At 46.8% G+C, this 27,775-nt stretch overlaps 1 protein-coding gene across 2 annotated transcripts in view; it reads left to right on the plus strand.

Moving 5' to 3' along the window:
* Positions 1-10,414: 10,414 nt before the first annotated feature.
* The window catches only part of SALL4 (spalt like transcription factor 4), a 19,826-nt gene continuing 2,465 nt past the window's right edge, over positions 10,415-27,775 (plus strand). The window contains exons 1-3 of one of the 2 annotated variants that reach the window (XM_006733638.3): positions 10,415-11,290; positions 22,386-24,713; positions 25,802-26,082. In XM_006733638.3, coding sequence (XP_006733701.1) covers positions 11,161-11,290; positions 22,386-24,713; positions 25,802-26,082 — 2,739 coding nt within the window. In that variant the 5' untranslated portion in view covers positions 10,415-11,160. Of the gene's footprint in view, positions 11,291-21,930; positions 24,714-25,801; positions 26,083-27,775 lie in introns of those variants that run through there. The other variant, XM_081832575.1, reaches the window with a different exon arrangement.

Below are 27,775 nucleotides of genomic sequence, written 5' to 3' on the forward strand. Positions count from 1 at the left end.
AATCCCAAGCAGACTCCCCACTGAGCATGGAGCCCAATGTGGGGCTCGATCTCAGGACCTTGAGAGAGTCAGATGCTCAACCGAGCCACCCAGGCACCTCCTGCCCCTTAGTTCTTAAAGATTTTGTTACGTCACTCAATATCTTGCTCACCTATAATGATTCTTGGTGTTGTCTAGACCTATGAAGAGGGCCGTTTTCATGGCTGGGGTGCTCAGTTCTGGGACTGCCTTTCCCCTAGGGAGCTTTGCACACACTCCGGTGCTCATACTCTCCTCATCTCCAATAATGACATCACCCCCAACACCTCAATCTCAAACATCTCTCCCTTCAAACGTGTCCCAATATCTTTCTAGCTCAGTCCCTTTGGCACCCCAAGCCCACCAGTTCCATGACCTTCCTATAACCTCCACATTTACTGACTCTGTCACATTTTACCCTTCACCCCTTCCTGTCCTGCTAGGTATGGGTACTATGGTCCGTCCTTACACTCCCTGACGCTCACCCTCAATGCCCTTGCTCTTTTCTTTCTCTGCTGGCTTAACGCAGCCCAGGTTAAATCTGACTCTTAGCCCATTCTGCATCTTCATGGGAACACCCGAAGAATCGGGGAAGAAACAGTGAACCCCAAGAACTTGTCTTTAAATATACCACCACCCAGGGCGCCTGGGTGGCTCAGATGGTTAAGCGTCTGCCTTCGGCTCAGGTCATGATCCCAGGGTCCTGGGATCGAGTCCCACATCGGGCTCCCGGCTCAGCGGGGAGCCTGCTTCTCCCTCTGACCCTTGCCCCTCTCATGCTGTTTCTCTCTCGCTCTCTAAAAAATAAATAAAATCTTTAAAAATAAATAAATAAATATACCACCACCCACATGGGCCCAGCAACCCTCCTGCATTTCCCTCTTCCACTCATGCTCCCTCTCTCCTGGAAGACAGTTTCACCCCTTCCTTTCTCAACAACCTCTCCCCTTCCTTGCTCTTATTTCTAACTTCAGTGACCTGATAGACTCAATGAGTGGAGGACTTCCACGTGCTCCCAAGCTAAATCAACCTACTTTCCTCGATGTGCACCCAAATATTTTCCTTCCACGCTGTTACGGATGAAGTGTACGGTGCCGTATGATGGGCCAGCACTCCATGTGCTCCCACCTTCTTAGGATCATGGCTCCATAGTTGTTCCTTTTCTCTCCCGCATTATCAACAACCCCCCTTCCCTTGGATCCTTCCTGTCACCCTCCAACACCTGCTATGGTAGCTCCCTTGAACTTAAATCCCCCCTGCGGCTCTCCTTCCCGCCCCACTCTGTCCCCTTCCCCCCACTCGCCATGAAACACCTTCAGAAGAGTGTTCACCCCTCCTCACCACTCCTCCCATCCTCCTCAACCCTGTCTAATCCGCTTTTGCCCTATGGCTCCCCTGGAGAGTCTCCTGATGACCGGCAGCCTCTACGTGGCCCAAGTCAACGGTCAGCCCAGTGCTTGTCTGCCTTGACACAGACAGGGGATCAGCCCCTCCCTTACGAAGCACGTTCCTTTCTCAGCTTCCGGGCGGCTCTTTCTTCGTCCTTCTGATTCACTGGCTGCTCCTTCTTAGGTCACCTTGGTAGGTGCCTCCTCGACTTCCCCTCCGCTCGGGTCTGGAGCCCTTCGTGCCTCATCTTTGCACTCATTTCTGCTTATCTCCCCTCCCTGGCTAGAAGAGCCAGCCAGTCCTGAGGCTTCAAATACCATCTCGTGCTGCTGTCACCAGACTCCAGGGCTTCACCCCTGAACTCCAGACTGGTCTAGCCTCCTCCTGATAGGACGTTTCCACTTGAATGTCCAATTGGCATCTCAAACGTAAGTCCCAAATAAGTAGGTCTCTCATTCCAGGCAACACTTCTCCCCCCACCAGGAAATCAGCTTGTCCCCCAGCCATGCCTGTGTGTGCACACAGCCCTTGCATCCTTCCAGGCGCTCAGGGCAAGAACCCGGGCGTCCTCCTTGACCTCCCTTTCCCATAGCAAGCCCTATCAGCCACACAATCACCATGTATCACCCCAGTCCAAGCGTTTCCCCCCATCACCACTTCTGCTTTGATCCAAGCCTCCATCCTGTCCCTCCCTGACTAATGCTGAAGTGTGCTCGCTGCCCTCCTCACGTCTGCCTCCCCGCCCCCCGCCCCCCGCCCCCGCATGCCACAGTCTACCATGGCAGTCAGACTACTCCTAAAGCCTAAGGACAATGTGTGATTCCTCTGCTTGAACCCGCCAACAGCTTTTCATCTCAACAAAAAAAGAAAAAAGAAAGGAGGGTGGTGTTTTACTGCTCTTGTCTTAGCATTAAGACATTAGGATGAAGCCTAGTAAATATTTCAACTCTTAGATGCCTTTGGTGCACAACAATTAAGACTTAAGCATTCTACTAGTCACTGCTTTTGAGTTATACTTAACATCTTTGACGTGTCCTCGTGGTTGTTTGGGTATCTGCCTGGTAAAGTGCCACTGTGGGATGACACTTAAAATAAATGGAGAAACAGCAGCTTTTGTTGGACAGAAATATGCATATATTTGAAACCTAGAAAAAGATGCTCAGCGTCACTAATAATTAGGGAACTGCAAATCAGAACCATAATGGGACACTACTTCACATCCATTGGATGGTTACTGTATATAAAAAAAAAAAACAAAACAACAACACAAAACAGGGGCACCTGTCCGGCTCAGTCGAAGGAGCATGTGACTCCTGATCTCAGGGCTGTGAGTTTGAGCCCCTGTTGACTACAGAGATAAAATAAAATAATAAAATAAAACAAAATAAAATACCCCACAAAATAACAAGTGTTGGTGAGGAGGCAGAGAAATTGGAACCCTGTGCAGTTGGGTGGGGGGAAGGGGCACGTGGAGAGTTATTGTTTAACAGGAATGGAGTTTGGTGGAGTTTTAGTTACACGCGATAGAAACAGTTTTGGAGATTGCTCAATAATGTGAGTATTCTCAGTGCCACTACACCATACAATTAAAAAGGATTAAGATGTTGAATTTCATGTTATGTCTATTTCACCACAATTATTTTTTATTAGAAAAAGACCCCTAAAAAACCTAGATCACTAAAGCCATCCAGCTCCACCCCCATGACCTCTCACTTACTCCACTCCAGCTCCACTGGCCTTTTTAAGGTTCGTCAAACACGTCAAACATGTTCCTGCCTCAGGGCCTTTGCACTGTCTGTTGCCGCTGCCTGGAATGCTCTTCCCATAGTTATCTGTATGGCTCACCTCCTTCATGTCTCTGCTCACATGTCTTCTTATCAGCGAGTCCTTTCCTGATCACCTTACAAAGAAGCATCTCCTGACGTTCTCTATCCCTTTACCTTGCTTTAACTGTTTTCGTACCACTTGCTTTTGACATATATTAAAGGTATTTGTTTATGCGATGGTGAATGTGATGACCACGGCCCCTGTCACGGCATGTCTAGTCTGGAAGGGGATGTGTCCTCAGTTATGCCTTTCATGACTTCATCCCACCCCAGCCCCGTTTTCGGCAGAGTCCATGTACCATACGTCACCATTTTTGCATGAGCCCACGACGCTGACATTAAGCTTTCACACATTCTAGACTGTGACTGTTTGAATTTTTCATCTCTAAAATTCCTGGCACCTGGTTCAAGGCCTGGCACATAGTGGACAAAAGAATTACTCATTGAATGAATGAACGAACAAATGAATGACTTAGTAAATGAATGACTTAGTAGATCCCCAAACTCTCACTTATGTAGTGGGTCAACTTAATATGATGAGGATCCTTAGATAAATATTCCTGCTGTAGCCTGAAAAAAATGTGTATGGAAGGATAGATGTTTCCTGAACACCAGTCACATGCGAGAGACTTGACAAAAATCATTCCTAATTTTCAAGGCAATGCCACAAGGAGAGAGATTAGTCTCCGCATTTACTGGGGAAGAAGACAGGGCATCGAGAAATGGAGACAGCCTGGACAGAAATTGCAAGGGCAAGACTCACACAGGGGTCTGTCTTCGTGGGCTCGTCCATGTTGTGGCTTTCAGACATTAACCTTCAGATCACCTAGAGGGTGAGAAATGAGTGAAAATTTTCTTGTGCTTCCCTGTGCTTAACTCTTGTTCTGTTTCCTTGGAATATGATTCCTTCTCTTTTGCTGTCTTGATTTATTCCCCTGCACTCATCATCCCCCCCATATTTTTCTTCTTCAGCATTTGCTTTCTTCTACTCTTGTCTGGGCTTTGTTCCCCCTCCCCCCTGCCTCCATTCCTGTACCCCCCAGTTCTTTTGTGACCCAGCCAGACTGGGACCAAAGCCATTTGTTTATTTCACAGCCTCAGCCAGAAAAAAAGAAGTTAAAATCTCTCCACACATTAAAACAAAGAAAAGAACATTTTATATTCCCTTTCATGGTCAAAAGATGATCCTTTCTTCCCCTTCCCAAAATCCATTTAGGTGTTTATAGACCAGTTATCTTAACAATGACTGTCCTTTGCTTTTCTCTGTGCCAAATAACATTCTTAATTGCCTTGCTCCAACTGTCTCACTTTTTGTGTTGGGGAGAGTTCCCTGACAAGTTTATTTTCAATTATAATTTATATTGCAAAGACGGATAGATATTTATGACAGTAAACTTTCCTGCGTGCTGGGCTTTTAACTCTCTAAAGGTCTGTTATAATAAAGAACGCTTATGGCAAATTTACAGAAGCGACTTCTCAGTGTTTTGTTTTGTTTTAAGACAGAGTTCAGAATAAGCACTTTTGGGGAGGGGGAGGCAGTATTTATGTCTGGTAGATAAAAAAGCAAGAGAACCTTTGGAAAAGGTTGCAGGTGCCAATGCAGAAATGTTTGAAACAAAGAATATATCAGAACTGCTAAAAAAAAAAAAAATGGAAAAGAAAAGGAAAGCATTTTTGGCTGAAAAATTGTTCAATCAATTGAACCTTCGACTTGTTTTTGAAAATCTATATGTTTCTCCTGTCCAGTTACGAAATATGTGAGCGTTCTGATAAGCATGTTTATGGGCTTACCCATTTAGCTTGATCACTCATGTTACCGAGGCTCATGTCTTGCACAAGAGCCCACAAAGGGAATAAGATAGTATTTGGAAAATGCTCTTGAAGGGTTGTGAATTTGTGAAACACCAACATCCATTTCAGGACAACTCAGGACAAAAGAAAGGAAAGAAATATAAAATTTGAACAGAGCTCTATGAACAGGATGACCCCTGAAATAGTATCCATAATAAAGACACACAACTCAAATGTATAATAGGGGCTGGTTAAGCAAATTAAAGGTGTGTTTCCAGAGTGAAAAAAATTACATTATAAAACAAATTTACAATGTGTTTGTTTTTTAATGTGGTGGGAAAGGCTTATGACACCCTGGTTCAGTGAAATAAACAGAATGCCAGTCTGTATTTTCAAATTGATCTCAATTACGTTAAAGGTATGATATTCATGGAAGAAAGATTAGAAGAAAATTCACTAGAATGTTATCCTTCTCTGATCTGCAGAGGAAGCAGAGAAATTACTCAAATCATCCCATGAGTGAATATAAGATTGCAGTTGTGCAATCTTTGAGGGAAAAGGCAAGAATGCAGGGGTTTGATTTAGTTGGGGGAGGTTAAGGCTCCCCTGGAAAAGATAAGAGGATTTGATTGTGATTTAGTATTTCAAGCTTTATTAGACAATGTCTTACTATTAAAAAAAACATATTAGGTCGATGCTAACATGGTCTTGAAATCATATTGCCTATAGTCCTGGTTTTTCAACTCCGGTGCTATTGACATTTTGGGTCAGATAATTCGTTTTTGTGGGGTAGCTCTCCTGGGCATTGTAGGCTGTTAGTAGGATCCCTGGCCTCTACCATCCAGATAACAGTAGCCCTCTTGAGTTGTGACAACCAAAAACCGGCTCCAGACATTGCCAAATGTCGCCTGGTTGGGGAGGGAGCAGAATCACCCCCCATTGAGAACCTCTGCTGTGGACTTAAGAGAATCAACATTCTCTACAGCACGTGAGTGCCTGAGATTGACTCAAGACCTGCATGCCTGGACTAGAGTGAGCTAGTCAAGTGGCTGAGGGACAAAAGTACGTCTCACATCAATTTTTTCATGCTTTGTCCATCTAGTCTTCAACTGAAGAACCAGCAGGAGAAATTCTTGCGGACATTTCATTTCTGCTTTAACGAACTCTGGAGTATTAATACTTTCTTTCTTTTCTTTTCTTTTTCTTTTTGAGTATACACTTGTAGATTTCCATATATTAGCAGCAACTAGGAAGACTAATTAGGGCAGGAAATTGTTCGATACCAATTTGGGATTGATAAAATGGCAACATGTTGAGATACCAAAATGAGGGAGGGGGAGAATCATCAGTTAAGTGGTGATTATTGCAATTAGCCAGGCTTTGCAACCATAAATCATCCTAATAGAGGGGCTCCAAGCCAGGACACTCAGAAAAGTGGACATTTGGCCCCATAATAAAGCACTCCTGGTGAATTACAAGCATGATTTCTTAAGCAATTTTAGCTCAATTTCTAAATCTCTAGAATTTGAAGACTTCCTTCCAGAAATAAAACCTTCCATGAGGCAGGCCGATATCAAATCGATGCAAGTCCATAGCCTCCAAGAGGTTGATCCATGCTGAGAAAAAGGCCACTCTTTATACTTCCCAAATCCAAACCTCGCATTTCCCAAATTAAAGCAGCAATGGTTACCATGTCGGTCCACGTGGCCGTTTCCTGGCATGAATAATTAGAGACCCAAAGGGGCATACCTTTGCAGTGGCAGATCATGATTTATGGACCCCAGCCTTACCATTTTAGCCTTTTCAAGCTTGTGATGCTGGGAATCCCACATAGGAAAAGAAAAACACCCCCATATTTATGGCCCTTTCAATTATAGGGATAACCAAATTTCTAAACTGCCTTCCCCAAAACAGCTTCATTTAGGTATGCTTTACATATCATAAAATGCACACATTGTAAGTGTACAGTTTGATAGCTTTTAATAAATTAATACAATTGGGCAGCCCTCAGTCTGTAACTGCCTTGTTTCCCCAGTTGCGGTAAAATACAATCTTCCCCAATTGTGGTAAAATACAATTTTAAAAACCATCTTAACCGGCTTTAGGTGTACCGGACCGTTCAGTGGTATTAAGAACATTCACATTGCTGTGCAATCTCTAGATCTCTTTCCATCTTGCAAAACTAAACTCCATACCCATTAAACAACAGCTCCCCCTCCCCCCTCTTATAAGCACCGCATGTAAGTAGAATCAAGTGGTATTTGTCTTTTTGTGACTAGCTTATTTCCTTTAGCATCATGTTCCCAAGGTTCATCCATGTTGTAGCACATGCCAGAATTTCTTTCACTTTTAAGGCTGAATAATATTTCTTTGTGTGTAGACACCACATTTTGTTTATCCGTTCATCTGTGGATGAACTCTTGGCTTGCTTCCACGTTTTAGCTCTTGGGAATAATGCTGCTACAAACACGGTGTACAAATATCTCTTCATGTCCCTGTTTTTGGTTCTTTGGGGCATACACCCAGAAGTGGAAATGCTTTACCGTATGGTAACGCGATGTTTGATTTTTTTTGAGGAACTACCATACTGTTTTCCCCAGCAGCCGCACCGATTTACATTCCCACCAACGGTAATTGCCTTTTTTTTTTTTAAAGATTTTATTTATTTATTTGAGACAGAGAGAATGAGAGACAGAGAGCATGAGAGGGAGGAGGGTCAGAGGGAGAAGCAGACTCCCTGCCGAGCAGGGAGCCCGATGCGGGACTCGATCCCGGGACTCCAGGATCATGACCTGAGCCGAAGGCAGTCGCTTAACCAACCGAGCCACCCAGGCGCCCGGTAATTGCCTTTTAATACTTTATTTTATATTCAGGCCTGCAAAATCATTTGCCATGGATGGATTCATTCATTATTATTTACTGCGACTTCCGTGTTCCAATTGCTGTGGCGAAGGGCGAGGGGCTCAGTGGTGACGCGTCTACCTTCGTGCAGCCTGCACTGTGGAAAAACAAGCAATAAACGGACATACAACTACATCTATAATCATAAATTTTGAACCATGCTATCAAAGGAAAGAACTGGCTTCTAGGAGACGAAGAGGTGAGACCCGGTTTGGATGAGGAAAGGTGCGTGTTAGGCAGGGAAATCTGAACTGGAGACTGGAAACCTAGGAGGGAAGGGCCGGGTGACGCAGAGGTGGGATTTTTGCCGAAAGGGGTAGAAGCTCTGAGCTCCAGGGGGCCCTATGCCGTTTAACTGGAAAGTTACGGAGTTCAAACACTGAGCGTGAATTTGTGAGTACCTGCAAGGTGCTGACAGGAGCTCCGAGCTTGGTTTTCCCATCATGAAACAGGAATAAAAAAAGGATTTTAATGAGGATGAAATAGGCTTATGTAGCCCAAATATCCTCATTGACAGTAAAGCCTCAGTTTTCATAGACCGCTTGCCTGAAAGATAGAACAACAAATGAATTTCCCAACAATTTCTGCCTGGGGCAAAGAGTGAGAATGATTGGATTATATAAACCGAGTCACCTAACAGAAGGCATTAAAAAGCTTAATATTATCTTTTACTTTGATCCTTTTTTCTTCTTTCTTTCTGGTTCCACCTAGGTCTTTGGGTTGTTCAAGGAATATTAAAATAATTTAAAAAAATGCCTTTGATTACGGTATTGCATGTAGCTCTCTATTCGCCATTCACCTGCTCTGCTCTAGGGTCTTCACCCCCTGCTCCAGGCTGCTGGCTGGAGGTAGGTTCAAAATGTGTACGACAGCCTTCTTTTCTTGATATGACGTTCATGGAAGGTTCCCATTGGAGAACTTCTCCTGGATTTTACCTGTAGAATTTACTTCTACAGAGCCTGGATTTTCCAGGACAGGCTTACTTAAGCCTATGTTTTCTTTTGCCCCCATTTTTTCTTGTTCTTGTTTTCTTGTCTATATTCAGCTTCAGCTGCATGAGAGGTTTGGGGATACAATAAGAATTTTGGAGCCAGGTTTAGGGATCGACCACCGGCTCAGCCACTTCCTAACTAAGTCACTTCACATCTCTGAGCCTCAGTTTCCCTGGGAAGATAAAACAAGGGAGTGTGCATTGAGCGAGTCTGCTGCGCCAATAACAGGGGCTCAAACAATAATTACTATCATCATCACTTGGAGATGCAAGTGGCAGTTTTCTGACCTTGTTCTATCAACTAAAATAAATAAATATAAGAAACTGTATCTTTAATGAGCTTTTCCTTAAACCACTGAGATGTCTTGAGTTGTAAACTTACTGTACATTCATTTAGATTTGTCAATTACATCTCCTGCTAAGCCACGTTAAACAGAAAAGGTGTTGGGAATATAAGTAAATTAGTCAGCAAGGCAGGTGTTAATTGGCTTTTTTACTCAGGATGAGAATTCTAAACAGCTTCCATGTATTATTAAACCAAATCCTTACCTTCCCAACTTTGGCCATTGACTGTAATTCTATCTTTTTTGCTTTAGGGGACTTACATAAAACAATGCAAAACATTTTCAAACAGAGGCTCAAAATTGGAGGTTAACCTTCTTTCAGTAAGCTTTTATTGATGGCCATGAATATCAAAAAGATGATCAAGCTGATTTATTTTCTACCTTGGGATGTCCAAACACCCAGGTGAATGTATTTATGAGCCCAGCATTCTATTTTGCTTGCATTTCTGATGAGCTCACAAGAAACTCTTACAAGCTGGGAACTTGATATATAACTAATCGAGAAAATGCAAGGCACAAATGTGGATGGTTTACAGTTCTCTTACAATGAAGTAAATGCCAAATAAAGAGGCAGGCCCAGAGGCATCACGGAAACACCAAAGACTTAGAAGGCTGAAAATTTCATCATTTAGTCAACATTTATTGAGCCATTTACATTAGGCAAGGCAGTTAGTGGAATTAAATATAGAGATTTACTGTATCAGTGTATCGATACATGTAATATCACACACACACAATTTTAGAAAATGCCAGGTATCCCCATGTCAGGATGATGCAGTCACTTTGAACTATACCTCTTTTCCATAATGAAGTCCGTATTGCAAAAAATTCCAACAATGATTAGTTTAGTGACACCCAGTTACTCTGACAGTACTCACTACTATTCCATGGGAGATACAAGAGCACTGTCTCAGCAATAAAATATGATGTTATCAGACATTTATGGCTTGTGGAGGAAAAAATGCAATTGCTTGCTGTTTTGATACTATCTTTGACTATACTGGCCTTTAATCTGCCTTTTCTGTATTTAGTATCCAGTCATTTTAGAGTAAAAATAAGCCCCCAAACCAAAAACCACGGTCGCATTGTAACAACAAACCAGTCCTTGTGAATATGAACCCTGGGGCTATTATTTAGCATTTAAAGGAAATAAATCATGGTGAGAGGATAATCTGAAATTTTGGAAATTCCAAGGCCACTTTAAGAGGTGAGATGGATTGGGAAGGTTGAATAAACCACCATTTTCACTATTCTTCAGGCATCTCGAAATTCCACTTAAACATTTCAATCAAAAATAAGATGGAAGGAGACATGTGTCACATCTCAGTTTTTTGTTTGCTGGTTTTTTGGGTAGATGTGAAAATTGTGCCAAACTATTCCACTGAAAAGACCTTCCAACCCCGGCTTGCGCGGATATCAACCTTACAAAAGTAAATTTTGGAGCACACTACCAGATACGCTCGTTCCAAAACTTCTACGGACGCTCCTAATTTTTAATAAGCACACAATTATTTTTATTCTTCTCTCCAAGGACTCAGATAGCTGGAGCGAGGATGGGTCCCCCTCTGATTTCGTGCACGATCCAGCCAATCTGAGCCCGGATGCTAATTAGTTGCGCTCCCCCGATGAACACGCCTTTGTCGCATGCAGGGCCGGACTACAAAGCCCAGAATGCCTCGCCCCTCCCTGATCAATGAGGGCTTATTTAAATGATCTCTGAGGTCTTGGACCCAGGCCAATCAGCTGTCAGGGCTCATGATAAATCGCAATGCATTATTGATAATAATAATTACTGGGACATGCGCGTTCCGGCCGAAGGGGGGTAAATTTCCTAACTCCAGGAATTTGTGGCGGAGTGGGCAAATAACCGCGGCTCTCCGGGCGGCCCGATGCTCGCACCATGTCGAGGCGCAAGCAGGCGAAACCCCAGCACATCAACTCGGAGGAGGACCAGGGCGAGCAGCAGCCGCAGCAGCCGGCCCCGGAGTTTGCAGATGCGGCCCCAGCGGCGCCGGCGGCGGGGGAGCCGGGTGAGTGGGGCTGGGGGCGCGCGCCGGGGGCGGGCAGTTTCCCGGACGTTCGCTGGACCCTCGAAGGCGCGAGCTTCGGGCAGCTAGCGGCTTCTGGCGCAGATTCTGGAACCAAGATCTGGGGGCTCAGCTCTAGAGAAGGCACCCTCGTTCCCACCCCCCACCCCCGCCCTTGTTAATTTTACACTTTACCGCTTCCCTCTCTTGTGTAAGTTTCACCCCCAGGTCTCGCTCCTCTTGTTGTAAGATTGACCCCCACCCTCTCTGCCCCTCATTCCTGAAAGGTTCCCTTCTCGTCCCTTGCCCCTCTTAATTGGTTCCACTCCCCTCGCCAGTAACCTCCCCCCCCCTTGTAACTTAGGTTCCCCTCCTCCCTCCCTGGCGCCGCTTTTAAAAGAAAGACCCCGGGGGTCCCCACCTTTTCCCTCACCCCTTGGGGGCTCTTCTAGGAGGCTGGAGAAGGGGCGCACCCCTGGAAGACCCCCCGGGGGGGAGGGCGATCTGTTGCACGCGCCCCTCCCGGGCCAAGCGGGGGGAGGGGGCGCGACCTCTCCCCACCTCCGGGAGCTGGGGTGCGGGCCACCCGCTCTGAGGGGATTGGAGGGCCCGAAGAGATGGGGGAGAAGGGCACAGTATTTCCCTTTTTAAAAAAATTTCTTTAGGGTTTTGGCTTCTCCCCGGGCTTTGCCGCCTGCGATCTTCGCCCTAACCTTTCGGGGCCTGACCTCCAGCCATCTTTGATTTCCGACTTCCTAAAAATAACCGCGGCGAAGCGGAGGGGTGCAGGCCCCCCGGGGCCGGGGTCGCGGGCGCGCTGCAACCCCTGTGGGGTGCACCCGCCTGGAATTTTGCGGGGCTTTCCTGGGGTGTCCGGCTTTCCAGAAGCGTGCCTCGGGGGCCAGAGGGGAGAGGTCGGGCCAGGGCTGGGCGGTCGCGGCCAGGGCGAGCTCCCGGGGCTGACCCGCCCCACGCTTCCGCGGCGAGCGTCTCCGGGGTCGGGAGGCGTTCGGAACCCTCGCCCCGCCGGGAGCGGCCGGACAAACTCCCCTTCTCCTAGTCACTTGACCGAGGAGGGTGTAGGAGCGAGTCGATTTCCCACTATCTCCCCTCGGTCCTGGCCCGCCAAATTGTCGCCTGATAAGTTTTCAGCTACGCATGGGGGGAGGGGGCGTTGTTAACCTCCTCTTGGCCTTGTGGGTCGTTTCCCCTCTTCTCCCCGCCTGCTTTCTAATTTCTCAGCCGCTGATGGGGGTGTGCACTGTAATCCCAGACATTCTAAGCCACAACTCCCAACTCCGATGGGAAGGCTGCGCTTTTTGGCTACCTCCCCCTTTTTTTCGGGGAGGGAACGTAGTATGTTTCCCAAATTTATAATAGGTTAATGTAAATCTCTATTCTGCCCCCCACCCCCCGCAAGTAACATCTTTTTCCAGGGCAGATTAAAGAGATCGGCTTGACCAGGGGCGGCTGTGCGTTTTCGGGGCGTCTGATGGTCAGGGCTGCGGGCACCCGAGGTCCCAGGAGGATGGACTCTCTTTGTGCCTCCGGTGGGGGGGGGGGCAGGTGGGGGGAGAGCATGGAGAGGCTTCGTCGCCTGGCCCACCTGGAACAAAAGGGTTAACCCTCCGCCCGCCCGCTTCCTCCCAAGAGGAGGGGCGAGCTCCGGGCTCTGACCCCTCCCCTGGTTCTGCTCTGACCTCCCCGTTCTCCTACCCCCTTCATTTTTGGTGGGCGCACGCAAGTGGTGCTTTTGGTGGTGTTTGGCACCTTTGCGGGGAGCTCGTTACAGGGTGGCTTCTTAAATTAACGCTGGTTGGAGTTTGCAATCAGTTAACCCGAGCTCGGCTTAGGATCTCAGGTCTGACTGTGCGCTCCCTCCACGATTTGGGAGGGGGGTGGGTTCGCTATTGAGCGCTGGGGTTAGAGCGGACCGCCGAGTTGCGCGCGGGCGCCCCCTGGAGGCCCAGCCTGGAGCCGCACGCTTTGCTGAGAGGCGGGTCCGCTCACAGGTACCGGCTCGCACCTGATGGGTGGGACGGGTTGGGGGGTGGGGATGGAGAGCGCCGGGCTGGGCCAAAGGATGGGCGCCCCTGGGGACTTAAGCCAGTTGATGGCGCGAGCCCTGACTGTACTTGGGATTCTTTGCCAAGTCTTTGGAATTCTTGAAAAGAGTTCCTCGATTCTAGAATGTGTTTGCAGAATCTCCAGTTGCCACCATGAGACAGAAGGTAGTTTTCCTCAAGCAGTATACATTTTAATGGCTGCATTTTGCATTTGAGCAGCCTGGTATGTATGTACCTATCTCTGTGTTAATATATATGTAGCTGTGTAGAGACATGGATCTATAGATCTGTGTAGATCTGTATAGACCGACAGATACATAGATATGTGTAATTTTTAAAAACTAAGATTGGCCCAGTCCTATTTTGCAAAACCGATTTGAGATCCACTTGTAAAGAATGCAGTTCTTGAGAGGAAAATGGAGTTTGGGGATCAATTAGCAGATCAAAACATCTGCAGGTGGGCAGTGGTCTCACGCTACATACGGGGAAAATTAGCATTTTCTCAAAAGAGTTTCGAATGCCCTTTGTGCTAAACTGGATTACAACCATCAACGATTAAGATCCCCAAGTTTCAAACAACTGCCTAGCCCCAGTTTCTAAACTGAAATGACCTCCGCTAGCGGTAAGGGTTTAGCAAGAGGGCCCTTGGAAGTTCCTATTTTAATTGCGGGACAGAGGGAAATCTCGTTGATAGTAGCTTGAATGTTGCAGGCCGACTTTCTGTGTTTCGATCTTCGTTTCCGATAGGGAAAGGGGCTCCAGCTTGCCCGGAGCCCCTTTTGTTCCGTTAAAAATAAATTGTACAAGTCGGTACTTGGTCATTTCAGCCTCCCCTAGCTTCCTCATGGGTGGGGAGTTGGGGAGCCATCTTGGGAGGCAGGAGATGCAGTTAGCACTTCCTCTTTTTAAATGAAGTTAGTGTTTTGGTAAGGTTTTAGAGATGTGCATTCCAATCTGGTTGTATGACTTTCAGCTGTGTAACCTTGAGACCTGCTCGATTTCTCTGAGCTTTTGGATTTTTCCTTTATCAGTGGAGGTAAAGAGTCCTGCTCAGATCATTTCAACTGCAGAAGACCCACTGTGTGCTGGGAATGTGATTAGTAATCAATTTTGTTCAAAATAACAGTGTTTTCAATTTTATTTACTTCTTGTTTCAAGACAGTTCTGAACTGCTCATTGAGATGATTCTGCAGTTTTTAACTGTAGCCTACTAACGAGGCTGGGGACCTCAAGTACATTATCTTTAATTCTCATTTGTACTCATTTTAGAGTAAACAGCTCCGAGTTGAAATGGCTTGCTCATGGTTGATTTTAGCCATGCTCCGAACCCAAGGAGCTGTTTCTCATGATCTGACTTTGGTTGGTTATGAGATGGGATTTTCCATCAGTTCCTTTGATGAAGGAGCCCTGATGAGTGTTTAGCTGGTCGAGTTTGACAATCTCACCTCCCTTTTAAGGTTTGAGATGTGCCTTTTCGGACTTTAGATTAAGGGGTCTTTGGGGAGGAGAGTTGGAAATAAAGCAGTGTTTGCATTTCATGCTCTGAGCCTTGCTGCCCTGGAAAAATCATGGGGAAGAGTTCAACAAGTTCCCTCTTTCATCAACCCTTAACTGTTGTACTTTTGATTCTTTAAGGAAAGCATCTAAACCATTTTCAAAGACTAAATTCAGACAAGCACTGCATCTCCAGTTACCCCATCCTTTTTTTTCAAATGAATTTCATGACTGTCAGTCTTTGTTGGGGGGGGGGGTGGCGGGGGAACTCTGTAGAAGGAGAAAACAAAAGCCCCTGCCTACGTGGAGTTTACAAGTTTGCTTAAAAGATGAACTCCAGTTGAGGGAAAATGGGACCTATCTCTTAATGTAAATAGCAGAACTCAGACACATTAACAGCTGTTATAGCCTTCTTTGATTCTTTTACCGTTTTTCCTTCTCAGCAGAGTCTCTGAATTTTGATCCAAGACTGTTCCGAACAAGTTTTTAGCTCTTAATTAAGTAGAACTTAATTATAGCTTTAATTTGCTATCTCTGAATTGAGTTAAAGCCTTGTTACTTAAGTGTTTCTGGGATTGCTGAATTGAGATGTAAAATTAAACTCGTAAAATGGACACTTTTCTTTCAACTGGTTCAAAGGCCATCCCTTTTGTTTTTTGGTAAGCAATTATCCTGTGGGTGGGGGAGGGTCGAAGATATTGTATACTTTAATCTACTCATTGTGGTTCTTTTAATATAGAAATGGGGGAGGGGAAATAAGCTTGAATCATAATGCTTTTCTCAAGATTATACAGGTTTTATTTTTTAAGCATTTTGGAGGCTCCAGAGTTTGATTGGCTTCTAGTAGATGAGCCTTTCTTCTATACAATAGTAAGAGTATTTTCTATCCATTTGGCAGTGATTGAATCTAAGACCCCTGCTGGGTTTACTGCATTCTTCCAACTTATTGGATAACTAGATGCTGAGAGATAACATTCCTAAAATTCGGAGTGGGGGTGGGGTGGAAAGATGGAAGAACTAGTTGCTGGGTAATCTCTGAACTCTGCTTTTTTCTTTTTGGGAAGGGTTAACTTAAGCGGAGCAGACAATTGTTCATAACCCAGTCCTCTTACTCTCGGGCAAATAGGGCTTCGGTATTTGCCCATGGTGGTCTGGATGCAGAAGGTACGTTTTACTGCACATGCATTTAGAGCTTCTGCTGTTTTAAGATTCAAGTGGGATGTTGCTGGTTTTGCATCCAACCTACAGAAGAGGCCAGCCTGTGTATACAGTGAAGGCAAGCTGGTATTCAGGTTGTAAATCACTCTTGGAAACTGTTAGATCCTTCTAGTGCAGGGGAGCTTAACCTTTTTTGTGCCATAGATTCCTTCTCCACAGAATGCATTTAAATGCAAAAAATAAAATGCACAGAAACAGCAAGGAAATAAATTGCGTTGAAATATAGTTATTGGGGCGCCTGGGTGGCTTAGTTGTTAAGCATCTGCCTCCGGCTGAGGTCATGATCCCAGGGTCCTGGGATCGAGCCCCGCATCGGGCTCCCTGCTCAGCGGGAAGCCTGCTTCTCCCTCTCCCACTCCCCCTGTTTGTGTTCCCTCTCTTGCTGTGTCTCTCTCTGTCATATAGATAAATAAATAAAATCTTTTTTTTAAAGAAAGAAATATAGTTACCAAAACCAAAAAATATTTGTGATATAATGTGCTTCTTTATGAACGCATTAAGTAAGATCAGCGCAGCTGGTCAGATAACCACCAGAATTTCCAGTAAGGCAATGGCATTAACATCATATGAAAAGATCTGCTTTCTGTTGATGACGAAGTCACAGGTTCTGCAAATAGCACTGCGGTGTGTTTCCCACATCTGTCACTGAAAGTCAGATACTAAATTCTATTTATTTTTTAAGATTTTATTTATTTACTTGACAGAGGGACACAGCGAGAGAAGGAACACAAGCAGGGGGAGTGGGAGAGGGAGAAGCAGGCTTCCCGTTGAGCAGGGAGCCCGATGCGGGACTCGATCCAAGGACCCTGGGATCATGACCTGAGCCGAAGGCAGCTGCTTAACGACTGAGCCACCCAGGCACCCCTCAAATACTAAATTTTAGTTCAGATTAGTGAAAATAAAGATCTCATTTTTTTTTCTTATCTAATTTCATGGACTCCAGTTTAAGAATGCTGGTTTAGAACCTGATTTCAATGAAGAAATATTGTCCCTAAGGGGGGGGTGAACATTTTTTTTTTTTAATTTCTTTTGGGGGGGTGGTGTGAACATTTCTTGAGGGGGAGGGGACGGAAGACTTGATTTACAGTGGTTTGTGGCCTTCCGAAGGATCATAGTGCATAAAAATATACAGTATATTTGTGGTATTAAAATTTCGGGGGGGGGGGCAGTAGTTAGGAAAAGAAAGCTTTAAAAACCTCCATAGAAGGATGAAATGGAAAGAAGGGTGAAAAACTCTGCTCTAGAAGAAACACGATAAATGAGGCCACTAAGTTTAGTGCCCTTCGAGATGGTACTTAAGAATACAATCCCTGATCTTCTTTTTCGGGTTAGCAGTTTGTTACCTTGAGCCACTTAATTATTTCTGAGCCTCAGTTTGTGCATCTGCAAATTGGGACAGAGGTCGCTTGCTTATGTGGCTGAAGAGATGAATGGGTTAAAGTGCAATAGCATGTGTTTTGTTTGTGGAGGGTGGTGGTGGTTCCCCTTGGAGTGGGATAGGCATTCTTGCAGGGGCTTTATTGGAGATTTCCAGAAGTTAGAATGGTGGAGTACAAGTTTTTAAACATGCTAATGAGAAAGAAACCGTAGTACAAAAGTGAATACTTTTAAATTTTTCTCTTCCTCAATCCCCAGGCCCACACTCCTAAGAGCTAGAGCGCAGTCCTAGTTTCTCTTACTTCAGACAGAAATTTTTCCACGTACATATTTATATCTTTATCCACAAACACAGATGGGACCACAGAGATACATCCCGTTCTCGTCCTCCTCTTGAAATAAAATCCCAGGCAGTTGTCCCCTAGAGCAGCACAAATAACATAGATCTGCTTTATTTTTGTAGGCTACGAAGTAGTCCCTTTTTTTTTCCTGTACCCTGAGCTATTTAATCAGAACCTTACTGCTTGACCACAGAGTGCGTCTGTTTTTGTTTTTGCTGTTTGTTAATATGAGAAATGTATCCTTGTATTTCATAAAGTAAACTCCTAACAAGGGTCAGAGGAGAATTGCAGGAACCTGATGTTGCCGATAGTGCTTGGAAGGAGCTGTATCTCTTTATATGCACCTCCCAACAGTGTGTATTTCTCTGCCAAGAGACACTTGTTAAAAAGTTCTCGGTTTTAAAGTTCTTGACACATAATTGCCAGAACTGCTTTTCCAGAAAGAGTGCTATGTAACACCCCCTCCAACACCTCACTCCGAGAGTCTTGGGAAAGTGTAGGGATAGGTACTGTATTCTGGGAACTGACAAATATTTTTAACTGGATTCTTGAAATACGACTGGGATCAGGAACTTACCTATTGAACACCTGTTAGGTAGCAGGGTGCATTGTGTACTAACTCTTAAAGTGACTTGGGGCGCCTGGGTGGCTCAGTCGTTAAGCGTCTGCCTCCGGCTCAGGTCGTGGTCCCAGGGTCCTGGGATCGAGCCCCGCATCCGGGCTCCCTGCTCAGCGGGAAGCCTGCTTCTCCCTCTCCCCCTCCCCCTGCTTGTGTTCCCTCTCTCGCTGTGTCTCCCTCTGTCAAATAAATAAAAAATCTTAAAAAAAAATAAATAAATAAAGTGACTTCTCAGAGTCGCAGAAAGATAGTGGCATGTGTCCTGGTCCCTTTCCCCTTCCTTGCCACCCTGACCCCTCAGGCTTTTCTGTCCCCCCTGGGGTGTCTTTTAGAGGAAAGATAGTTGCAGTCTCAACAGAAGAAACATTATGGTAGGAAGTGTAGGAAGAAAGGGAGGATCTGGGCGCTGCATGCCTGGGTTTTAATATTGGCCCTGCAGTTTATCAGATGTATTACTTTGGGCAAACTGATGTCCTCTGTGCGTTGGTTTCCCTCTCTGTGAAATACAATAGCCCCTTGCCTCAAAGTTATTATAACCTATAAATTGTTACCTGGCACATAGTAAGTGCTCAGAAGTTATCTATGACTAATTTTTAATTGTGTTGCCTTGGGGAAAGTCATGGTACTTCAGTTTGTGTTTCTCATCTCTAAATGGGGCAGATACTTAATAGATTGGGTGAGTATGGTATGGGGCACCTAGAGGTCCCTAGTCTGAACTGCAGACAGACAAGAATAGCCGGATCATCTTTTCACCACTGTCGTCGGATCCCTAGCTCCCCTGTCTTGTGCCCAGTAGGAGGTGGGAAGTATTAGTAAACGAGTTAGGCATTCGGTGACTGTTGTTGTAAGTCTTGTTCTCAGCAGCCCTGGTTGCCCCGCTAACCATTTGAGCCATTAGAGATAGAGGGTGTAGAGAAACTAATGTTCACTGAACACCACAGTATCTGCACTTTCGCCAGATCCTATCCAGGATGGCGTCAGGCACATTAGTAGGCACTGGACACACATTTGTTAAAAACTTCACTTAAGGGCGCCTGGGTGGCTCAGTTGGTTAAGCGACTGCCTTCGGCTCAGGTCATGATCCTGGAGTCCTTGGATCGAGTCCTGCATCGGGCTCCCTGCTCGGCAGGGAGTCTGCTTCTCCCTCTGACCCTCCCCCCTCTCATGTGCTTGCTCTCTCTCATTGTCTCTCTCTCAAATAAATAAATAAAATCTTTAAAAAACAAAAACAAAAACAAAACTTCACTTAACCCAGGCATATCTACCTTATGAGGTCGTCATGATTATGCATGTTTCGGGCAGATTCTGAGGGCTAAGGCAGCCGTATCCAACTTGTTCACAGGCAAGTGCTGGGTCAGCCCTAACCTGCTTTCCCTACACTGGCAGGCCAGACCTGTTTGTGGCTGTTGGCTCTTTCTCCCTGGCCCACCCCCAACCCACACACATACTTGCAAAACTTCATAGTGCCGGATCTGAAATTCATAAAGATTAGGCCACCTTATGTAAATTCTAAAGAACCACTTTTTGAAACTCTGGAATCTATAGACCTTCTCAAGAGAAATACACTTTTTTTCCCAAGATCAACTCCTCCCCCATACTGTGGTGGACTTCTCCGTCAAAACCCCATGGTTTTAGGGAGTGTAATCACCCAAGGAGTTGAGAGGCAAAATATATTAGTTTGCTTTAAAAAGTAATAATTTATTTAAAAGGGAAATGTATCCTTCTTGGCCTTTCTTCCATGCATCCCTACATTTCAAACACGTTTTATTTTAAACAAAAGTGGTCACATTTTACATACTGTTCTGCAGCCTATTTCTTTGACCTAACGTCTGTCTCCATGTCAGAGCATATAGAAGTTATGCCATTTTTGCTGTATGGGTGAATCAAAATTTACTTCTGCTATAAACATTTCTGTAAACAAAAACAAAAACCCTTCTTACATGGATCTTTGTATACTTGTGCAATTATCTGTGTGGTTTAGATCCATTCACCTAGAGTTGCTGGCTCTGAGGTATACCTCTGACTTAGTGGGAGAGTATACATACAGTCGATAGGAAATGAGAGCAGTAAAGTAGCTTAGGGAGACTCCTCACCCGACTTGTTGCTTTCAGGACCCCGGCTTCCAGATAAAGCCACACAGCCCCAAGATGGGCATTTTAATATGCAGGCTAGCATTAATGGAATAGGACCCAATTACAAAAGAAACCCATGGACCAGTCCTTTTTAGGAATGTAACTGCCCAGATGTAGGAAGATGTTTGATTTTGTATATTTCATTTCAGATAAATTATAGAGTGGTAGAAGTTGCAAGTACCGGGAGAAGAATGAAACCCATCATTCCCATCCCCTCTTTCCATTCACGGGCTTCCCTTTTTACATAATGGCTTATTAACCCTTTTAAAAGTGTCCTGACCGGTAAGACATTTCTCTAGTTTTTCATGACCTGTAAGGTCATCAAAGTCACATAGTCACAGCCTTCCTTGAACATGAAATCTTTTCTTTTGTCAGTGTCTCATACGAAAATATTCCTATAGGAATATCCACTTGGCCTTCCTGTGTAAATGGATCCAGCATGCCGTTCTCCATATTTTCAGTGAATTTGGCACTGCTCTCAAAATTGTTGGCACCCGAAACTGGGAAGGTACACTCGTTATACTGAATGAGTGTTTTTTGTTTTTTTTTAATTTTATTTATTTGTCAGAGAGAGCACAAGCAGGGGGAGCGGCAGGCAGTGGGAGAAGCAGGCTCTTTGCTGAGCAGAGAGCCCTATGAGGGACTCGATCCCAGGACCCTGGGATCATGACCTGAGCCGAAGGCAGACGCTTAACCAACTGAGCCACCCAGGCATCCCTGAATGAGTGACTTAACGCAGTTTCGCTTTCAGTGGCCTCACGGTGGGGATGAGCAGCCATATTTGAACAGGTTTCCAGTGTCATTTATATTCAGAGACCCATTTGCCTTAGCAAGCTCACTCTGGGTGCAGAGCTCCAAGGGGATTATTTTAATAATAAATTGTATGAATTTCCTAGGGTTTCCATTACAAATTGGATGGCTTAAAACAACAGAAATTTAGGGGCACCTGGGTGGCTCAGATGGTTGAGCATCTTGCCTTCGGCTCAGGTCATGATATCTAGGTCCTGGGTTCGAGCCCCGCGGCAGGATCCCAGCTCAGTGGGGGAGCCTGCTTCTCCCTCTGCCTCTGCCTCTCCCCCTGCTTATGCTCTCTGTCTTTCTCCGTTTCAAATGAATAAATAAAATCTTAAAACAACAACAAACAAATACAGTCTTAACGATTCTGGAGGCCAGACATCTGAAATCGAGGTGTTGGCGGGGATGGTTCCTTCTGGAGACTCTGAGGAGGAAACTGTTCCAAGCCTCCTTTCTATCTTCTGGTGGCTTCCAGGAGTCCTTGGTTACAGCCCTGTAATTCCTTCCTAGGGCCTTATTTATTTATTAAAGATTTTATTTATTTGACAGAGAGAGAGACAGCGAGAGAGGGAACACAAGCAGGGGGAGTGGGAGAGGGAGAAGCAGGCTTCCCGCCGAGCAGGGAGCCCGATGCGGGGCTCGATCCCAGGACGCTGGGATCATGACCTGAGTCGAGGGCAGATGCTTAACGACTGAGCCACCCAGGAGCCCCCCATAGGGCCTTATTTATTCCATCTCTCCTTTCCCTGTCTCTTGAAGAACATCAGGCATTGGGTTAGGGACCCTCTCAACTAGATTTGCAAAGATCCTGTTCCAAATTAAGGTGCTATAAGAACTTGGACATATTTGGGGTGGGGATGGGGGGGACACAATTCAACCCACTACACAAGTGGTTCGGTCATTCAGACCTCTGGATGCCTGGTTCCCTTTCACAGTCTTCTGCCTGTCAGGACACAGGTCATGAAGGCGTCTGTATTGTGAGCTGTGGTTCTTCGCTAGCAGTTGCCCCACATCCCTTCTTGGGCACAGTTCTTAGCATGTGTTCTCTTGTCCCAGGTGCTCCAGTGAACCACCCAGGGAATGGCAATGAAGCCAGCAGGGATGGAATGACAGCAAAGAGGACCCGGCGGGAGGAGACGCACGTCTGTGAGAAATGCTGTGCGGAGTTCTTCAGCTTCTCCGAGTTCTTCGAACACAAGAAGAATTGCACTAAAAATCCACCCGTCCTCATCATGAACGACAGTGAGGGGCCAGTGCCTTCAGAGGACTTCGCCGGGGCTGTGCTGAGTCCGAGCGGCAAGGAGGGTCCCCGGGAGGATGGCGGCGGCTCGGGGGAGATGAAGGAGAAGCCGGGCGCCGAGCCGGTCGTGTACCTGAAGGCCGAGACCGCCCTGCCGTCCACGTCCCAGGACCTAAGCTATCTACCCAAAGGCAAAGTGGCCCACACTAACGTCACCCTTCAAGCCCTGCGGGGCACCAAGGTGGCGGTGACCCAGCGGAGCGCCGATGCGCCGCTGGCCCCCTCGCCCGGCGCCGGCAGCATCCCGTGGGTCCTCGAGCAGATCCTGTGCCTGCAGCAGCAGCAGCTGCAGCAGATCCAGCTCACCGAGCAGATCCGCGTGCAGGTGAACATGTGGGCCTCCCACGCGCTCCACTCCGGCGTGGCGGGCGCGGACGCCCTCAAGACCTTGGGCAGCCACATGTCCCAGCAGGTCTCGGCGGCCGTGGCTCTGCTCAGCCAGAAAGCCGGAAGCCAGGGCCTGTCTCTGGACGCCTTGAAACAAGCCAAGCTACCTCACGCCAACATCCCTTCCGCCACCAGCAGCTCCGCGTCCCAGGGCCTGGCGCCCTTCCCCCTGAAGCCGGATGGGACGAGGGTGCTGCCGAATGTCATGTCGCGCCTTCCCGGTGCTTTGCTACCTCAGGCCCCAGGCTCTGTGCTCTTCCAGAGCCCTTTCTCCGCGGTGGCGTTAGACCCGTCCAAGAAAGGGAAGGGGAAGCCACCGAACGTGTCCCCGGTGGAGGTCAAACCCAAAGACGAGGCCGTCCTCTGCAAGCACAAGTGTAAGTACTGTAGCAAGGTTTTTGGGACTGATAGCTCCTTGCAGATCCACCTCCGCTCCCATACCGGAGAGAGACCCTTCGTGTGCTCTGTCTGTGGCCACCGGTTCACCACCAAGGGCAACCTCAAGGTGCACTTTCATCGACATCCCCAGGTGAAGGCGAACCCCCAGCTCTTTGCCGAGTTCCACGACAAAATGGCGGCAGGCAATGGCATTCCCTATGCACTCTCTGTACCTGTCCCCGTAGATGAATCGAGTCTCTCTTTAGACAGCAAACCTGTCCTTGTAACAGGGACCCCCAACGTAGGGCTACCTCAAAATCTTTCTTCAGGGACTAACCCCAAGGACCTCATGGGCAGCCCACTGCCCAGCGACCTACAGCCCGGGCCTTCTCCAGACAGTGAGGATGGATCCCTACTATCCGGGGTGGGGCCAAACCACAATTCCCCAAGGGTTGGTGGCTTCCAAGGGAGTGGGACACCCGAGCCAGGGTCAGAGACCCTGAAATTGCAGCAGCTGGTGGAGAACATCGACAAGGCCACCACCGATCCCAACGAATGTCTCATTTGCCACCGGGTCTTAAGCTGCCAGAGCTCCCTCAAAATGCATTACCGCACCCACACCGGGGAGAGACCATTCCAGTGTAAGATCTGTGGGCGAGCCTTCTCCACCAAGGGCAACCTGAAGACGCACCTCGGGGTCCACCGAACCAACACGTCCATAAAGACACAGCACTCCTGCCCCATCTGCCAGAAGAAGTTTACCAACGCGGTCCTGCTGCAGCAGCATATCCGGATGCACATGGGCGGCCAGATTCCCAACACGCCTCTGCCCGAGAATCCCTGTGACTTTACGGGTCCCGAGTCCATGATGGTCAGTGAACATGGTAGCGCAGGCGCCGTCTGTCACGATGATGTTATCGAAAGCATCGATGTTGACGAGGTCAGTCCCCAGGATGCCCCCAGTAGCTCCGTGAAGGTCCCGGTGCCTCTTCCCAGCGTCCACTCGGCATCACCCACGCTCGGGTTCGCGGTGACGGCTTCCCTAGATGCCCCGGGGAAGGTGGGTCCTGCTCCTCTTGTCCTGCAGCGGCAGAGCAGCAGAGAAAACGGTTCGGTGGAGAGTGATGGCTTGACCAACGACTCCTCGTCCTCGGTGATGGGAGACCAGGAGTACCAAAGCCGAAGTCCAGATGTCTTGGAGACTGCGTCCTTCCAGGCACTGTCCCCGGCCAATAGCCAGGCAGAAAGCAGCAAGTCCAGATCTCCTGATGCTGGTGGCAAAGCAGACAGCTCCGAGAACATCCGCACTGAGATGGAAGGTGATAGAGCTTTGGATTTAACTTAGGTCCATTTTGGGCACAAGGTCATCCAAAAGGAACCTGGGTTGAACTTGGCAAATGGACAGTATGATGTATGCAAAGCAGCTCCTTTGTAGGGCAGTTAGCCTCTCAGTACTTCTGGGTAGAGGGGAATAATAACTACCTCTGTCCTAGTACTAAGGTCCTTTTATTTACGGTGGTTAATGCAAATTGGGTATGGACAGCACACTTGTTGGTTTTTAACTTTTGTGGTTGAGCCCCAGGGAGACATTGGGTAATCTTAAGGAAATGATCCAGTAGGAGAATGTTAAAGTAGGCACTGCATTTTGGCCACTGAGAAAAGCCATAGTTCTTGATTCTGAGGTCCCACTCCCTAATGTAAGGTTCACAGATGAATAACACTTGGTGGGGGGAGGGGTGGGCATGAGGAGGAGAATCTAAACTGTTGTAAAGTGCACATATAAATTGTGGGGTGCCTGTTGATGTCATTAATGGTGAAATGGGGGAACAGCTGTATTATAGAATGAAATAAAGCTGGTGTCCGGGCATACTTTTTTTTTTTTTTTCTTTTTTGTGGCAGCAAAGCGAGGTTTACTGAGTGATAGCAGAGTAATAGCACAAAGCTCCCAAGGAGGGAGGGAACCCGAGAGGCTTGCCCTCCAGGCATAAAAGACAACTTTTTTTTTTTTAAAATAGTTATTAGGTATGTATTTTTAAGTAAACTCTACACCCAACATGGGGCTCGAACCCACAACCCTGAGATCAAGAGTCACGGAGCTCCACCAACTGAGCCAGCCAGGCTCCCCTTAAAGATAACTTTCTATGCAGTGGAACTTGAATTTCCAGGGTTTGTGTGTCGCCCGTACCTTAACACTAAAATGGTGACATTTCCGAAGTAAATATTTGAGTTGTTAACTCCCTGGGCAGGTCAGCGTGCTAACGAGGAAGGCTGCCTCCGAGATAACACATTGTCCCAAAAGCTGTTTCCAGGCTCTCGGTGGGCAGTTGTCATCAAAGCTCTTTTGTGGTTGGAGAAAGAATGAGTATGGGATGATAAAGGTTTGGGGTTTCTTTTCTCTGGATACTAGGTCGTAGCAGCCTGCCATCAACATTTATCCGAGCCCAGCCAACCTATGTCAAAGTTGAAGTCCCTGGTGCATTTGGTGGACCCACGACCATGTCCCCAGGCATGACACCTTTGTTAGTGGCCCAGCCACGCCGACAGGCCAAACAGCATGGCTGCACACGGTGCGGGAAGAACTTCTCCTCGGCGAGTGCTCTGCAGATCCACGAGCGGACTCACACGGGGGAGAAGCCTTTCGTGTGTAACATATGTGGGCGAGCGTTCACCACCAAAGGCAACTTGAAGGTGAGTTTCTTAGGGCTCTCAGCGGGGATGGGGTAGGTGTTCAGCAGGTCTTTATTGGTGTTCATCCATCCATGATGAATTCTTCCATTAGGACCAGTGGGGTACTGTATAGTCGTATCTCACAGCTGACTCTCGAAATAGGCATCAGAAAGTATGTTTTCCCACATCACAGTGTTTCTGAAATTGTGATCCCAGGACCCAGGACCCTGAGCCGAAGGCAGACGCTCAACCGACTGAGCCACCCAGGCGTCCCTTATGTATAGTCTTAAAGACCCGTAAGACTGTATATCATTTAAAAGATTAAACATACTTAACTACGGGGGCGCCTGGGTGGCTCAAGTCTTCAAGCGTCTGCCTTCTGCTCAGGTCATGGTCCCGGGATCCTGGGATTGAGCTGTGCATCGGGCTCCCTGCTCGGCGGGAAGCCTTCTCCCTCTCCCACTCCCCCTACTTGTGTTCCCTCTCTCACTGTGTCTCTGTCAAATGAAATCTTTAAAAAAAAAAAAATACTTATTACGAAAACAAGGTATATTCTTTTAATTTTGTAGTTGGCAAAAATGTCAGGGAAGGACCACAAAGTAACTTAATCTCTAATACCGACTTCTAGAAATACAAAACTTCAGTTAGTTCACAGGCCCTCGGATTAGCCCAGGGAAGGACTGGCATTCCTTTTGCTGCACAAATGGCTTTGTGCAGACGGCTCCTAGTGCCTCAGTTTCCCAGGCGTGGGGATGATTGTAGTGACAACTTCAGAGTTGTCCGGGAGATTAAATGAATCGTATTAGTAAGGAGTTTTAAATTACGCCTGGAACATCTTAACAGCTTAGAGCGGTGAAGAATGAGTCACTTCTGAGCTCACTGGCAAGAAAGCTACTAACTTCTGAGGATGTCGGTGCATTGGAATGAGGTGACCTGAGAAAGTAGTGCCCACCACATTTTTTGAAAAGGATTTAGAAACTCGGACTAGAACAAGAATTGTAGAAAGGGGGCCAAGTGGAAGGAGCAATAGATGGTAGGATTTCTGTCATCAGAAGAGGCCTTGCCTTGCCTTGCCTTGCCTTGCCTACTGTCCTAGAATAACTAGCATTCATTCCCATGGAGGCCTTCCATCACTGGCCCGGCCAGGCTTGCTTTATCTGTGATAACAGAACTATCACATTGATGACGATCATTGAGTAGTGTGTATGTGGTAGATCAGCTCCATCAGGGCAGTGGTTCAAAGTTACTTTTTAACTCAGATTTTTTATTCAGGTATTTCAGACTCAGAATTCCTAGATCCTTACACATTTTGCCCAGTATCCCCCAGTGGCAGGATTTTGCAAAACTCTAATGTGAATAAATAACACAACCACGATATTGACCTGGATGCAACCTACTGGTCTTACAGATTTTCCCATTTTATTTGTACTCGTGTGTGTGTGTGTGTGTGTGTGTGTGTGTGTGTGTGTGTGAAGTGCTGCACAGTGTTACCTGTGTAGGTGGGTTCTTGCAAAATTTTTTTTTTTTTTAAAGATTTATTTATTTATTTGAGAGAGCGAGAATGAGAGAGAGAGAGTACATGAGAGGGGGGAGGGTTAGAGGGAGAAGCAGGCTCCTTGCTGAGCAGGGAGCCCGATGCGGGACTCGATCCAGGGACTCCAGGATCATGACCTGAGCCGAAGGCAGTCGCTTAACCAACTGAGCCACCCAGGCG

This window comes from Leptonychotes weddellii, chromosome 10, assembly GCF_054177405.1.
Source record: "Leptonychotes weddellii isolate Sample4059 chromosome 10, ASM5417740v2, whole genome shotgun sequence".
Taxonomy (NCBI): domain Eukaryota; kingdom Metazoa; phylum Chordata; class Mammalia; order Carnivora; family Phocidae; genus Leptonychotes; species Leptonychotes weddellii.